At 45.1% G+C, this 15947-nt stretch overlaps 1 protein-coding gene across 3 annotated transcripts in view; it reads left to right on the plus strand.

Moving 5' to 3' along the window:
* The window catches only part of CYSTM1 (cysteine rich transmembrane module containing 1), a 66465-nt gene that overhangs the window by 45295 nt on the left and 5223 nt on the right, over nt 1-15947 (plus strand). For 2 of the 3 annotated variants that reach the window (XM_026454481.1, XM_026454482.1), the window contains exon 3: nt 6414-6597. The exons of the other annotated variant lie outside the window; for it this stretch is intronic. In XM_026454481.1, coding sequence (XP_026310266.1) covers nt 6414-6523 — 110 coding nt within the window. In that variant the 3' untranslated portion in view covers nt 6524-6597. Of the gene's footprint in view, nt 1-6413; nt 6598-15947 lie in introns of those variants that run through there. 3 annotated transcript variants of the gene reach the window in all.

Raw genomic sequence — 15947 nt, forward strand, 5'->3', positions numbered from 1 at the left:
TTATATTCAAGGGCCACTGACATTGGGGGTTTTTGGTTTCTGAGTCGTTTTCTATTTCTGTTTCACTCTTACCTTTTCTCTCCTTGCTTTGTGTCTATGCTTCCCTGGTTTCAAGCATCATTCTTGCTGCTCAGCAGGGTATGAAATAGTAGTTCATGCATTAATCACCCTAACCCACGGTTCCATCCTGGGGGCAAGGGACTGTCAGGCCATCATGGCCCTATTAGTCAGAAGCCAGGGCTATTAGGGCTGGCTGTGGCAGCCAGGGCCCATCTAAGATGATGCCCATTTCTTGGTGAGCCACTCACTAGCCATCATTTACTTAATTTTCTTGTAGGAGTGCAAGAAGAGAGAAATGAGGAGAGGGTGGTAATAAGATTAAGATTCCTCTCACCTGGCCGGGCGCAGTGGCTCAAGCCTGTAATCCCAGCACTTTGGGAGGCCGAGATGGGCGGATCACGAGGTCAGGAGATCGAGACCATCCTGGCTAATACGGTGAAACCCCGTCTCTACTAAAAAATACAAAAAACTAGCCAGGCGAGGTGGCGGGCGCCTGTAGTCCCAGCTACTTGGGAGGCTGAGGCAGGAGAATGGCGTAAACCCAGGGGGCGGAGCTTGCAGTGAGCTGAGATCCGGCCACTGCACTCCAGCCTGGGCGACAGAGCGAGACTCCGTCTCAAAAAAAAATAAAAAAATAAAATACAAAATAAAAAAAAAGATTCCTCTCACCTTAACTCATTGAAAGGATCTGTCCTGATTTTGTTCCAATTGTGTTTATTATTGTTCCTGCCCAGTTTGACAAGTGGCTGTGAGCTTCCTGAGATGAGTCTTTGTCTCTTCTTCTCAAGTGGTCTGTGAGCTGCCTGAGTCAGGGATGATGTCTTTTATTTCTAGACTCCTCTGCAGGGTTGGCTGTGTCAGGAAAATACAGAGTGAGCATGTGAGGTGGGAAGGAGACTGAGCTAAGCGTCAGCAACAGCAGCTTCTTTCTCCTTCAGCACATTTGCTGGATGTGAGATATAGTTGGAGCAGTAGAAGAGTCTTCAAGCAGGAGGGTAGGCTGGCACACAGGCAGGCAGAGTGGACTGTTTTGTGACCATGAGGTGTCTCTGGCTGGCTGGAGTCCAGGCTGGCCCCGGGGGCCTGCAGGATTGATTCATGCCACCAAACCAAAGAGAACTCAAGCTGCTGCTGGAACAGAACGTCCTGAGCCACCAACATACAGAGTTTTGCCTGCTGCGAAGCTCAGCTCTGTTGTCTTTTTCCCAAATGCTGAAGTGTTCTGGAATTCTCATGTATAAACAGAGAATTAAATAATGCAAGTTTCTTAGCTATTTAGGAGGCCGAAGCAGAAGGATCACTTCATTCTAGGAGTTCAAGGTTACCATGAGCTATGATCGCACCACTGCACTCCAGCCTGGGTGACATAGCAAGACCCTGTCTCTTAAAAAAAGAAAAAAATAATGCAGGTTTTTATGTGTATGATAAAATTCTCATAACATAAAATTTGCCATTTTAACCATTTTTTAATGTACAGTTCATTGGCATTAATTACATTCACATTGTTGTGCAACCTTCCCCAGCACTCATCTTCAAAACTCTTTTCATCTTCCCAAACTGACACTGTGTCCCTATTGAACAACAACTCACCACTTTTTCCTACCTCAAGCCTCTGGTAACCACCATTCTACTTTCTTTGTCTATGAATTTGACTATACTGAGTACCTCATATAAGTGGAATCATACAGTATTTGTCCTTCTGGACTGGCTTATTTCACTTAGCCCTGTGTCCTCAAGATTCATCCATGCTGTAGCGTGTGTCAGGATTTCCTTCCTTTTTTAGGCTGAATAATAGTCATTGTATATTTATACCACATTTCGTTTATCCATTGACACTTGGGTTGCTTCCACCTTTTGACTATGTTTCTAAATAATACTGCTGCGAACATGGGTATACAAATATCTGTTCAAGTCCCTACTTTCAATTCATTTGGGTAAGGGTTTAAAGCACAAGGAGCAAGATGTCTTTGAAGATCAGTTTCTGATGAATCACCGTTCACTGCTGAGCAAAAGTCAGATTTACTCATCATCTAATTTTAGACTCCAGCATAACTACCGCTGGACACTCATAATATCAGACTTCATTTTGATATTTGATAGGCTTTCACAACATTTTATAATTCTAGTTTGATATATCCCCTTTCACTGACCACATTTCAGCCGGCCACTTCCTTATGATTGTGAGGGAATCCTTGTCGCTTGTTGGTGGGCACTGGGCTAGGCAGTGCGCCTTACTACAGCCAGCTTGCTCTAGTGGTGTGGGCTCTTAATGACTTTGACCTGTCTCTTTCCTGACCCTAGTTGAGCTGGTCTTTTGGCCTTGTTTCCAGACCTGGCTCTTAAGACTTGAAACCATGAGCCTGCTGATGACTAAGGCTGTTGAAGCCACTTGTCTTCCCCTCATGGCAGCTTTGTGCAAGCATGGTATTATCCCCCATGTCTTCCAGTTTTTGTACTCTGCTTTTGTTTCATCCAATTCTTATACAACATTTAGAATTATTAGAATTACATATGTGTAACTTCCTAGGAAAGTATATTTCTGAAATGCCTTGGCACAGGACTGGTTTTCCCCATACCTGCTAAGGACACACTTGGGTGATAATGGGCTTCCTTGAGCCAGTGTCCATCTGTATTTGCCAGGCCATTTAGGGAGTAGAGATGGCTGGTTGTGGAACTCTTGTCTTAATGGGCATGTGATTATTCTCTGTGTTAATTTCTTACTAGCAATTCTCTAGATTCACAAATGAGCCAACTCAAACTACTGCATAACTAAAGATACTGAGATCAGTCCCAGTGTACTGGTAGACTTTGAACTCATGACGTGGTGAGGACCTAGACTGTGGGCCATGTGGCTCTTGTGAATGAGGCAGGGACTGCCCACTGTAGCCTTCTGCCCCTGCCTAGAAGGATGTTGGTGCTGCTTATAGTTCCTAGCCAGCCTTCCCTCCCTGTGTCTCAGGCCCTTAGGGGCAGCATGTGGAGAAAGCCTGTACCCTGTACTTTAGGGACTTAGAGTCTAGTTAGGGAATATGTAAACACTGACAATAAGCCAGCCACTTCTGAGACAGTCCTATTTTCTTTGTTCTATTCTAATAACAGAAGTAAAAAGGGAAACATCACGGGCATACAGAATAAAAGTCTCCTATTCTTACTTGCCAAACTCTGTTCTTCTGGACACTGTATATGTCCTGGCCTGTAGTCTACCTTTTTCATCTAAATACTCAACTTGAGTCCATCTCTGCCTCAGCGCTATATTCTTCTTAAGGACTGCTTGATATTTCTAAGGCTGTTTTTGAATGATTGCAGTTACAGTGTGCTGGCAGGAATTCAGAATCAGAAAGACCCTTAATAGGGTAGGTCAGGAAGGCCTCTTAGAGGAACCACCTAGCGCTCCCAGGTTCTCTGCTTCTCTCTGAACCTCCCATCACCAGAATCTGATGAAAACCTAGTACCTCTCTCACCCACAACCCCCTCACCCGACTAACTTCCGGCTGAACCTCAGATTCCTGGGAAGAAATGCTTAGAACAGCTGGGGCACAGCTTTGGTAAGGAGACAGACTTGGAGAGATAGGGATAGATGTTTTCTGAGAACACAGCTAGGGTTGTCTTTTTGTGTGTGTCCTACACAGGCATGGGGCTGGTCTGTGCTAGGCACAGATTTGGCTCTGAGGTATCTGAGGCCCTGGGGGTAGAGCTCAGTATTGGGGTTGCTGGATGTGGCCAGATTCAGACCCATGGGATCCATGGAATCACTGTGAACAGTCTAGGTGGCCAGAGGGAGAGTGCTGAGGCAGTAGGAGGCTTGGCTGTTTTTGAGCAAAGGACATGATGGGTCGTTAAGTGTAGGACAGTGGGAGTGTGCTGCAGGAGGAGGCAGTAGACTGACATGTGAATGCTACCTTGCATTGATTTTGAACAAACCTGTAAATGTGCAGAGTTCTACAGATGTCAGTCTGAGGAGGAGGAGGAAAAGAATGATAAAGCCTGAATCTGGGAGGAATAGGCAGCTGCCTTGGCTAAGAGGCTTTGTCCCATATCCCAGCGACCGAGGGGGGTATTGGAGGCCCCAGAGGAAGAGTAGACAGAATAAAAATGTGGAGGGAGGCCAGGTGCAGTGGCTCACACCTGTAATCCCAGCACTTTGGGAGGCCGAGGTGGGCGGATCACCTGAGGTCAGAAGTTCGAGACCAACCTGACCAATAAGATGAAACCCTGTCTCTACTAAAAATACAAAAATTAGCTGGGTGTGGTGGCATGCACCAGTAATCCCAGCGACTCGGGAGGCTGAGACAGGAGAATTGCTTGAACCTAGGAGGCGGAGGTTGCAGTGAGCCGAGATTGCACCACTGTACTCCAGCCTGGGCAACAAGAGTGAGACTCCATCTCAAAAAAAAAAAAAAAAAAGGGATATTTCCAGGACACAGGAAAGAATGAGCCCAGTGACAGTATTGCTGATGCTGAGAGAAGGTCAAGGGGTGGGGTGGGCACTACCAAAGGTCAGCTGAGTAGACACTGAATTTCCTGACAAGGGTCCTGGTGCTGCTGAGGTCACTGGCTGGCAGAGGTGGAGAGCAGCAGTGTGGGAGGCAAGAATGGAGGGGCTCTGCTGAGGAAGTGAGAGGTGAAAGCGGAGTATGATGGATGTTCATACTCACTGGGGTGAGGGGAGCCAGGGGGCTGGTTAGGGACCTGGAGGTGGCCCCTGGAGCATCATGGAATCCTCAAGGCTGTGCGTAGGCAGAGACCGATGGTGCCTGCTCCCTTGATGCCCTCTTCCTCCAGAACCTGGCTCAGGTGGGCTCCTGACTACCTTCTGGAACCCCAAGAGAAGAGGCTGGGGTTGATTTGGTAAATTCTGAAGTACTGCCACCTGGTGTGGAGAGCCAGGGGTTGCAAAAGGAGCCTTAATGAGCTGTTTGGGACCTGGCATGGGCTGGGGGGAGAGGGTTAATAGGGGCTCAGCCCCAGGAATTGCAGCAGTGTAGGGGTCCTCTCTGGTTTGAGCTCCTTGGAGGGGGAGTTGTGATTTGATAGCATCCCCTACTTGCCAGGTTTGCCCAGCAGAAGTCCTAGTGCTAGCCTAGAGCTCACAGAGGCCACAGGGCCTGAGAGGAGACAGAATTGGATTTAAGGCATATTTGATAGGTGGAACTATGGGTTAGGAGGTGCCAGGTCAGGCTATAAGAGGAGCATGGTTGTGGGGAGTTGGACCATGTGAAGTGTCTGGGTAACAGTGACTTAGGGAGGCAGCCCAGGACTGAAGATGGGGCCACTGGGGCTAGGAGCCCAGATTGGTCAGTGCCCACTGCCCCTAAAGCCCCTGGAACTATCTTATAGCAGTTGAAATAGACGTTTGAAGAGATCCAAGGCTAAAACTAGCCAGGCCCCACCCTCCTGCCATGAGGACCCTCAGGAGCAGCTTTGAGTGTGGCTTTGGAATCAGACAAGCCTGGATTTGAGAAAAATGTAAAAGCAAAGTGAAAATCTCCACCTCTCTCCACACCCTGAACTTTTTAAGTTCTTGTATACTTTCAGAAACGTGTGTGTGTTTGTATGTATATCCTTCTTATTGTACAAGTAAAATAGATGCACTGCTCTAGACCTTGCTTTCATCCCTTAAATTATTGGCCACATGGAAGAACCACCTGGTTCTTTTAGTGGCTGTGTAGTATTCTATTATGTGGTGTGCTTTAATTTACCCAACTGGACTCCAGTTGATAGACATTAAAGCTAGTTTGGGGTTATTTTGATACAGCAACAACCATACTTTACATAGATCTCTGAACACTGGGACAATTATTTCTGCAGGATAAATTCCAGATACAAATTTTCTGGGTTGCAGTTGTTGTCTCTCCCCTTCCCCCTAAAATTATCCTTCAAAGAGATTCTGTCCATTCCCACTCCTACTAACAGTATATGAGAGTTATAAAATGATGATAGTAATACAGCGCTGTTGGGAGGATTAAATGAAATCATGTGTAAAGATTTCCTCCAGTGCCTGCCATATCAGGCTGCAGGAGTCAGGCTCAGGGCAAGGGTTGCATTGAGAATTGGATCACTTTGGACAAGCAATAAATAAAGTACTGGGTTGGGTTTCCTGGTCAGCTTGGAGAAGGAGAGGTGGCAGGAAAGTGGTCTGATAGCTGCTGAGTACCTGATGTGTGCCAGACACTAAAGCAGGGAAAGGGCAGTGAATCAGATCAGTTTGGCCCCTGCCCTGCCCTCGTGGAGCTAACAATCTAGACAGAACCAGTCGCTGCAGAGTGTGATAAGTTCTACCAGGATGCTGCCACTCCAAGTCCCCTCTGACTGGGTCTCTCTCTCCCCTGCCTGCCCTGTATCCCCTTCAACAGTGTACGTGGTAGAACGGGAAAGGAAGATGGACGACAGCGGGTGTCAGGCAGTCCTGGCTGCTTGCTGGGCTGCTCTCTGCTGCTGCTGCCTCCTGGACAACTTGGACTGAGCAGCTAAAATCCAAGTATTTCCCTACAGCCCTGCTACCTCCTGTTACTCAAATAAACAACTACTGTTGCACAATTTCCATTTTCTTCTTTCTTTGAAAATAACTCGCAGATTTTTAAATTTTAGCACCTTTCGTAGGTGTGAAATGGTATCTCACTAATTCGCCTACCCTGATTACTAGTGACCTTGAACATAAGCATATAAGTTTTGAGCAGTTTGTACATATCTTGTGAATTGTGAATTGCTTATACATGTTCTTAGCCTGTCTTTTCTGTTGGTTTGTCTTACTGATTTGTAGGGAATTTCTATATATTCTATCCACTAATATTTTTAGTGGATAGAATATATCTTTTATAGGCTTGCAAATATATTCTTCCTATCTGACTTTCTTTTTTTGTTTTTTGAATGGAGTTTTGCTCTGTTACCCAGGCTGGAGTGCAGTGGTGTGATCTCAGCTCACTGCAACCTTTACGTCCTGGGTTCCAGCAATTCTTGTGCCTCAGCCTTCCAAGTAGCTGGGATTGCAGGCACGTGCCACCATACCCTGCTGATTTTTGTATTTTTTTAAATAGAGACGGGGTTTTGCCATGTTTTCCAGGCTGGTCTTGAACTCCTGAACTCAAGCGATCCACCTGCCTCGGCCTCCCAAAGTGCTGGGATTGCAGGTGTGAGCCACCATACCCGGCCTCTCTTAATCTTTTTATAGTGTATTTTCTAGTATGAGAAATTTTGGATGTCATGTTTATCATCTTTCCCTCGTGCTTTGTAGGGTTTAGTCTTTGAAAACTCATTTTCTATTCCAAGCTCATAAAGATAAGTCTATATTTTCTTCTAAAAATGTTTCAGATGTAGTCGTTAATCCACCTGACTTTTTTTTTGAGACGGAGTTTCGCTCTTGTTGCCTAGGCTGGAGTGCAATGGCATGATCTTGGCTCACTGCAACCTCTGCCTCCCTGGTTCAAGCGATTCTTCTGCCTCAGCCTCCCAAATAGCTGGGATTACAGGCATGTACCGCCACACCTGGCTAATTTTGTATTTTTATTTTATTTTTTGAAACGAGGTCTTGCTCTGTCACCCAAGCTGGAGTGCAGTGGCATGATCTTGGCTCACTGCAGCCTCTGCCTCCTGGGTTCAAGCGATTCCCTTGCCTCAGCCTCCCAAGTAGCTGGAACTACAGGCATGCACCACCAAGCCCAGTTAATTTTTGTATTTTTAGTAGAGACAGGGGTTCCGGCATGTTGGCCAGGATGGTCTCGAACTCCTGACCTCAGGTGATCCATCCACCTCAGCCTCCCAAAGTGCTGGGATTACAGGCATGAGCCACCGTGCCTGGCCCTGAATTTATTTTTTTATCATGGTATAGGATAAGATTCTAGTTTTGTTTTTCCATCTTGGTAGTTCCAGCTCCATGTATTAATTAGATCATACTGTTACCAAGCAAAAGGGGCTCACTGCCTGATGTGCTAGAAGCCAATTCCATGACACTGGGTTTTTGAGAAAAGAAATGCTTTTATTATATGTTGATTAACAAGGAGACAGGATTCCAGCTCAAATCTGTCTCCCTGCCCTGGCTTTAAGGCAGTAATTTTATTAGAAAAGGTTAGAGGGGTGGATTCCAGGATGAGAGGTGGTTGGTGGAAGGAAAGAAGAGGTTTGGAAAGTCCTGGGGCATGTACAATAATCTCTTCATGCTACCTCATGGATCCTATGTGCAAATTCAGGGGAGGGTTAGTATGAAACATGCAGTGAAAATTCGGGCTGTGACATCAGCAGGCTCATTCTATCCAAACTCCAGCCGGCCATATTGGTTCTAACAGATTTCAGCCAGTTCTTTTGCCTCATAAGCAGAGGCGTTTTAGTGTTTCAGCATGTTGTTTTTTGTCTGCCATCTTGTAACCTCTGTTAGGGATTGGTGTCTTTAATCTTTGGGGCACAGTTTCAATCCTTTCCCTATTAATTTGAGATGAGATTTGTCATATACCAAGTTCCCATATACGAATTAGAATATTAGCTAGAATCAAGAATCTGGTGTGATGTGTACCCTCCCCTTCCACCAGCACATGCATAAACACATACCCCTTATTCTTTTTCGTAATTTTCTTGGCTTTCTTGGCCTTTTAGTCTTTCATCTACGTTTTAGAAGGTTTGTTAGTTTCTACAGAAAACCACGTTTAGCTTTGATTGGAACAACATGTAATTTATCAAGTAATTGGTGAAAGAGTTGACATATTTATAATATTGTCTTCCCACCGTGAACAAGGTATCTCTCAATTTATTTTTGTCTTCTTTTTATGTCTTTTAAATCTTATAATTTTCTTCATATAGCTCTCACATGTCCTTATTGGTTTTTAAAATTAGATTTTTTCCCTAGGTATATTATAATTTTAATGTTACTGTGAATAGATTACTTCTTTAAAATGTTACATTTATTACTTGGTGGAAATAATTTATTCATTCCATTGGGATCACACATTAGAAAATTTTAGCCCATCTTTGTCACACCATTACCTTGGGGGCAGTTCAGCTGTGAGGGGAGCAGTTCTTCAGTCTGTCCTGTGTATGCCCCAGGGAAACCACCCGGGTTCTACAGAGACAATCATGCATTCCGTAAACGTAGCTCCAGAGTGCCAGGTGATATACCACACAGAACAAACCCCCAATCCCTGCTTTTGCAGGGCTTATACTCCAGGGAGGGAACCAGACATTAAATAAACCCACAGATAATAACTGACATCATACTTCCCTGTGAAGAGAAGAGATGTAATGCCATCAAAACATATAAAAGGGGAACAACCTGGCACAGTCCAAGAAGGCTTCCCCAAGGCGGTGAAGTGAGCTAAGATCTGAAAGATATATAGATGTCAGTAGGCAAAAGTGTAGGAACAGCAGGTGCCAAGGCCCAATGGCAGGAAAGATGGTGACTCATTTGATAAAGTGGAGAAGGAAATTGGTGTCATAGACAGCAAGGGGACATTAAGAGCAGATGAGAAACAGGCAGGAGCAAGATGGGAGCTCATAGCCCAAGTTAAGGATTTTTGTGTTTGTCTTGTGAGTAATGGGAAGCTGTTGAAGGATATTAAGCAAAGGGATGATATCACATTTGTGTTTTTAAGAGATTCCTTTGGCTTCTGTGTGGAGAGTGGTTTGGAGTGGGGCACAGGTACACATGGTAATTATGGAGAGAAATGAATGCATTTGAGATATTGAGAAGTAAAATCAACAGGACTTGGTGATGGATTGGATATGGACATTGAGGAAGAAGGTAAGAGTCAGGGATGATTCTGGATTTCTGACTGGAACTGGATGCCTGGTGGTGATGTTTATGGGGTTGGGAACAAGAGAAAGGAATCATGTTTGGTTGAGAGGGGGAACATACTGGGTTAGTTTGAGGTTTCAAAGTATCTATGAGACATTCAAGTGGAGATGTCAGGTAAGCAACTGTATATAAACCTGAAGCTTGGAGGAGAGGTTGGGCTAGAGATGTCAATGTGGAGAGCCTTGGCATGTTGATCGTTGAAACTGTGGCCATGAGTAAGATCAACTTGGATGGAAATATGGAGGGAAAAGGAAAGATAGCAGTGTAGGGCTGAGCTGTAAGGAATTCTGGATGGATCTGCAAAGGAGTCAGAGAGAGAAAGGTAGGAGAATGGGATGTCCTGAGAGCTGAGTGAAGATGTATTGGGAAGAGAGGAGTGATCAGTAACATCAAATGTTGCTGAGAGATTAGGTAAGGTGAGAATGCAAAAGTATCCACACTGTTTTCACTGAGGGCATGGACTTTTCTCCAGTTCTTGTTCTGTGAAGGAAATCAACAGAAGGAAAGACAAGACTGCTTGGAACTAGAAGACAGGGCTCCTCAGGCCTGGAGAAAAGCAGACATTTGTGTAAGCATGGAACAGGTGAGCTCACAGGTGCAAAGAACTAGTGGAGGCAGGAAGGCCAGGAGCCCCCGCTAAACTGGACAAAAGCATGCTAACAAAACATTGAATTCCAAAAAGGTTAGACACCAAGTAAGGGAGTCAGGCTAATGTCACTCAGCTTTGAGCCTGAAGAGAGGAGACATTGTTCCTCAAAAAGACTATGCCCTCTGCAGTAGCTGCTAGAGGGTCCAGCACATAGATAACCAAACAGATGACCATCCATACCCTGGGGAGGTCCTTCTGAACAGTAGCAACAGTCTAGATCTTTCATAACCACCATCACAGATTTTGCTAATATACATCTTTTGAAAGGAAACTCTACATGCAACTCCAATCTGGAAAATAGATACTATAGAATTGCTGTGGTTGAGGCAAGGAGGAACCACCCCCTACTTTTTATGAAAGCTCAGGGGCCTGAGGAATACATTTGAAAACCCCTGGTCTTTGGGATTTTGCAGTGCATTTGGCCACGGGAGATTTGGGATGGTTAGGTTTTGCCCTGGAATGTCATTCTGGGCTACTGCCTTGCAAGCAAAATCATTGGTGTGTTAACTGCTGGTATATTCTATGAGGATCCGTGGATACTTTATTGCTGAAAAGTATTCCGTTGTATTAGAGGTACCACAGTTATTCATTCACCTGTTGAAGGACCATTTGGGTTGTTTCTACTTCTGGGTGATTATGAATCCATCTGCTATAAACATTGATGTTCAGGTTTTTGTGTGAACATAAGTTTTCATTTCTCTAAGCTGAATACCCAGGAGTGGAATTTCTGGATCATATGATAGGCTTAAGAAACTGCTACTCTTTTCCAAAGTGACTTTGGCATCGTGCGTTCCTATCAGTAATGAATGAGAGTTCTGGTGGCTCTGCATTTTTGCCAGTACTTGACGTTGTCAGCAATTTTTATTTTAGCCATTCTGATTGTATGTAGTGGCATCTCATTGTGGTTTTAATTTGTGTTTTCCTAATAGTTAGTGATGAAGTCATGTGCATATTTGCTCTCTGTATATCCTCTTTGGTGAAGTGTTTTTTCAAGTCTTTTATCCACTTTCAAATTGATTGGTTTTCTTACTGTGGACTTTTGAGAGTTGTTATATATTTTAGATACAAGTCCTCTGTTGGCTGTGATTTGTACATATTTTCTCTACATCTGTAGCCTGTCTTTTCATCCCCTTAACAGTGTCTTCCATGGAGCAAAAGTTTTCCTTGTGATGATGTTCAGTTTATCAATTTTTTATTTCATTTTATCACGCTTTTGGTGTCATTCTAAGGACTCTTTGCCTAACCCCAGGTCATGAAGATGCTTTTCTATGTTTTCTTCAAAATATTTTATAGTTATATGTTTTTCATTGAGATCTATAATCCATTTGGGGTTAGTTTTTATATAAAATGTGAGGTTTAAAATGGCTGAGGGTTTTTGTGAGATGTTTTGCATACCATACCGATATTTTTCAAAATGCTTTCTCCAATGAATTGCCTTTGCTTATGTGTCAAACCAGTTAGCCATGTACATGTGGGTCCATTATTGTCTTCTTCATTCAATTCCTTTGATCTATGTATCTGTTTGCCAATACCATTAACCGGTTATCTTGACTACTATAGCTTTATGTTAAATCTTGTTTTAGTCATTTTAGTTCTCTTTCCTTCCATAAATTTTAGAATTTGTTTATTAAAAAGTCCTGTTGGGATTTTTATTGAAATTGCATCAAATCTATAGATCATTGTGGGGTCTAATGGGTATTTAAGTGGGATTGGTTGCTCACCCTTACATGCCATAACCTTTAATGATGGCAGGCAGCCTGCTCATTCATTCGCTGGGTTGTAATTATTCTACAGTTAAAGTTCCTAGTGTATGATTACATTGGTGTCTTTGGAAGTTGGCAGTAAATGAGGTATACTATTCATTAAATTGGGTAAAGGAACAGCCATTACAAGATGGCCAGTATGTTGAGGGACTTGTGGGCCGGGTTATGCTCTGAGTCAGGTCAGCCACCATCATTCACAATCGTGGTCTTCCTGTGCCTCACTTCCAAGCAGGTCATGAGCAAGATCACACACTGTTTGCCGCAATTGGAAAATCCTCCCTCCCTCGAGGTCTTTACACCGTCATCACAAGGTTATAGAACCGTCATGTACTAGGAGTGATTAGGTTTTTCTCTCTAGATTTTCCTTAATTTCTTCTGCCTGGTATAAGAGCCTCATTCATAATTTTCTTTCTTTCTTTTTTTTTTTTTTTTTTTTTTTTGAGATGGAGTCTAGCTCTTGTTCAGGCAGGAGTGCAGTGGCGCGATGTTGGCTCACTGCAACCTCCACCTCCTGGGTTCAAGCGATTCTCCTGCCTCAGCCTCCTAAGTAGCTGGGATTACAGCCGCCCGCCACCACACCTGGCTAATTTTTGTACTTTTCAGTAGAGATGGGGTTTTGCCATGTTGGCCAGGCTAGTCTTGAACTCCTGACCTCAGGTGATCCGCCCGCCTCAGCCTCCCAAAGTGCTGGGATTACAGGCGTGAGCCACCACACCCGGCCCAGAAAATCATTTTAGCCTCTTCTCAAGTGTATTTTGGGGCTTTTCATACTTGTCAACCCCTTCCTCCCCTTTGATCTTGACAGTGACATCTTCCCCAGCTCACACCATGGTCCTTTGGTCTATCTGAGGCAGTGGCATTACAAGACTCTAGCAGAAGAGCGGGGGCTGAAGAACTGCTTATGTACTCATCCTGTCCCGAGTACTCTTCCCCATTACTGCCCTTCAGTCCCCCACCAAATCTCCTGGCTGGTGTCAAGATCAAAGTAAAACTGCTCTCTACTCTAAGCCAAATACAAAACAGTTTGTTTCTAAGGCTTGTCTTCCCCTCAGGGTGTGGAAGATGGCTTACTAAAGTCTTGTGTAACAGAAAAGAGGACATTGCCCCCGTAAACTATTTGAGATTCCCTTTTTTATTTCCTTCTGTCACCAGTAAAAGAAGTTCTTGGTTTTCTCCTCAGGTTTACAAAAATAAAGTGAATTACTTAAGTCTGACTTAAATTATTATCTGTACGTCTTTCATCTTTTATAAACTCACCTGGATAGAACCCATCCTGTCCACAACAAGCTGTCGAGCCCCACAGTCACCTTGTGGCATTTCTGTGGATGTGCGCATCCCTGCAGTCTTGTGGCTTGGATTGCTCACTGCATGATGTTTTGCAAAACCAAGCTTTGTACATGCACCTGGACCAGCAAACAGGAATGTACGCGCTGCGCCAGTACGGCAGGCACCTCGGTTCTTTAGCAGTGCTGTAAACATAGACAATGGCCTAGAAAATTATGAAAAATAGCATTTGAAATGTACTATATGATCTCACTATTTAAGAAACCCCACGATGAAACTTTCCTCTCTATAAATTGAGAGCTTGTATTTTTGACCTGTCTTAATGATATTAACTATGTTCTCATTACATCATTTTCCTTTGTTATCTAAGGCAGTAGCTGTACAACTCTGTCTTCCTTCCCATCCTGTAAAAGAGGAAGCAGAGGCTCAGAGAGATCAAGTGTCTTACTTGAAATCATCCAGCTCTGGAAGAACAGAGCCAGGATCTCGGCTCAGATCTGCCCAACTCCCAAGTTGGTGGCAGGGACATGGGGAAAATCGGCCCTGGTTTTAACCTCTTCTTTTGTTGCTCATAGTTTCTTAAAAGCTCTTATTTTCTCTATTTTAGTTAAATGGGGTGATAACCTTCTTGTAGAGTAACATGGTCTTTACTGGAAAATACCAAGCACTTCTGGATCTCCAGCCGCTTGCCCGGGAATTGTCAGCGTCCAGCACTGGAATTGAGTTACACATGAGGGAGGCTGACATGCACTCGGGTGTTCCCTCACACACGCCTTGCTCAGGCTCCTCAGCAGCCACTCCTCCCGCACCCTCATGTGGAAGGTGGAGGTGTGGCGGATGGAGGCTGAGGGACCTTTCACTCTGATACTGTGACTGTGGACAGAATACACTCCGTATCTCAATTGACTGTTGGACCAGGTCGTCCTGAGGTGATGGGCCCTGACTCTCCTTGGGACACTCTGAACAAGGAGAGATCTAGATCTGAACCTAACACACAGATCTTGGATTGAGAAGGAGAACTAGGGCACAGAGAATAGGGAGGCCTTTCATTCCCTTGATGCATAGCCACATTTCAGGTCACATGCAGCCAAGATGCTGTCTGATTTGAAGTGAGCCTGATCTTGTGCAGTGAGCACTGGGCCAGAAGGCAAGAGTGTGCAGTGACAGGCCAGGACCTGCCTCTAATTCACTGTGTGACCTCAGTCAAGTTATTTCCCTTCTTTGGACTCAGCATCCTCTTCTTACCAAAAAATGACTGGCCAAGGTGGTCCCCAAGGTAGTTCTGACTGTAGTCCTGGCATCTGAGAAGTTCTCAATTGTTTCAGTATCTACGGTCAACCCTGTCCTAGTGGCACTAGCAGCTGTTGCCCAAGGATGACACCACAGGGGGTGCTGGCAGTTGCAGCCTTGTCAGGCTGGCCCAGCTTGTCCAGATCTAGTAGATGGTTTTTGTTGTTTATCCAACAATTGTGTTATTGGGTCTACTGTTCACAGGACTGATTGGGAGTGAATGAGATGACTCATTCACCTGGGGTCCCTTAGGCTTCATCAGCTTCTGGGAGGGCTTGGTCTTGGCCCTGGGATAGCTGCTTGGTTTTGTCCAGGGGCAGCCTCCCTCCCAGGATGCCACTTCAGGATAGCGGCAAATGTACTTCTGAAGACCTACAAGCAAGGACCCATCCACAGCTCGGCGAACCCTCACCCTTTCCAGACCAATCCATGTAAACGCCCACACCTGTCCAGAGAGCAATGGCAGCCTGAATGCTTGTTGGGTTGGGCTGCAGTAAGCTGAGGCACAGGTTGGTGGGTGAGTTGGTTGGCCAGCTCCCGGTCTGCTTCACCTTGGAGTGGGTATCTTGGGACTCAGCTTCACAGAAAAGCCAGGCCAGAGCTGAAGCTTCAGGAAAAGGAGGCAGGAGGAATAGTGTAGGAAGAGAGGCTTGGGAGGCCCAGGGAAGGCTCTGAGCTTAGGAGGCAAAGGCAGCTGCTGTTGTGGAGCCTGGGCCAAGGCTGTGCTGATTCTGTCAGCTCCATATCCACCTCCCTTTAGAACAAGGGGGAAGTGGAAGAGATTCCTAATCCTATCTTAACCCTTCAAAGAATCCGATGAAAACTACAGACCCTTGATTGCCTCTATCCAGCTATTCCCTGGAAGGACAGAAGCTGGGCTGGTCCTTCTGCTGTTCCTGGTCATCCTTCACTCTATCACTCCCCCACTCAGCACACGGACCTGGTGCTCACTGGCCTTGAACAGAGGCACAGTGGCATTGCCTTTAGGACATTTTGTTCTTATCAGTGTAGCCTCTTTGCTCTGGGTAGTAAATGATGCCACTGCACTTGCACATCCAAGGAAAGCTGAACTGAAGCCATAGCAAGTTGAATCCTCTCTCTCTCTCTCTCTCCCCGCGCCCTC

Source organism: Piliocolobus tephrosceles, chromosome 4 (assembly GCF_002776525.5).
Source record: "Piliocolobus tephrosceles isolate RC106 chromosome 4, ASM277652v3, whole genome shotgun sequence".
Lineage (NCBI taxonomy): Eukaryota > Metazoa > Chordata > Mammalia > Primates > Cercopithecidae > Piliocolobus > Piliocolobus tephrosceles.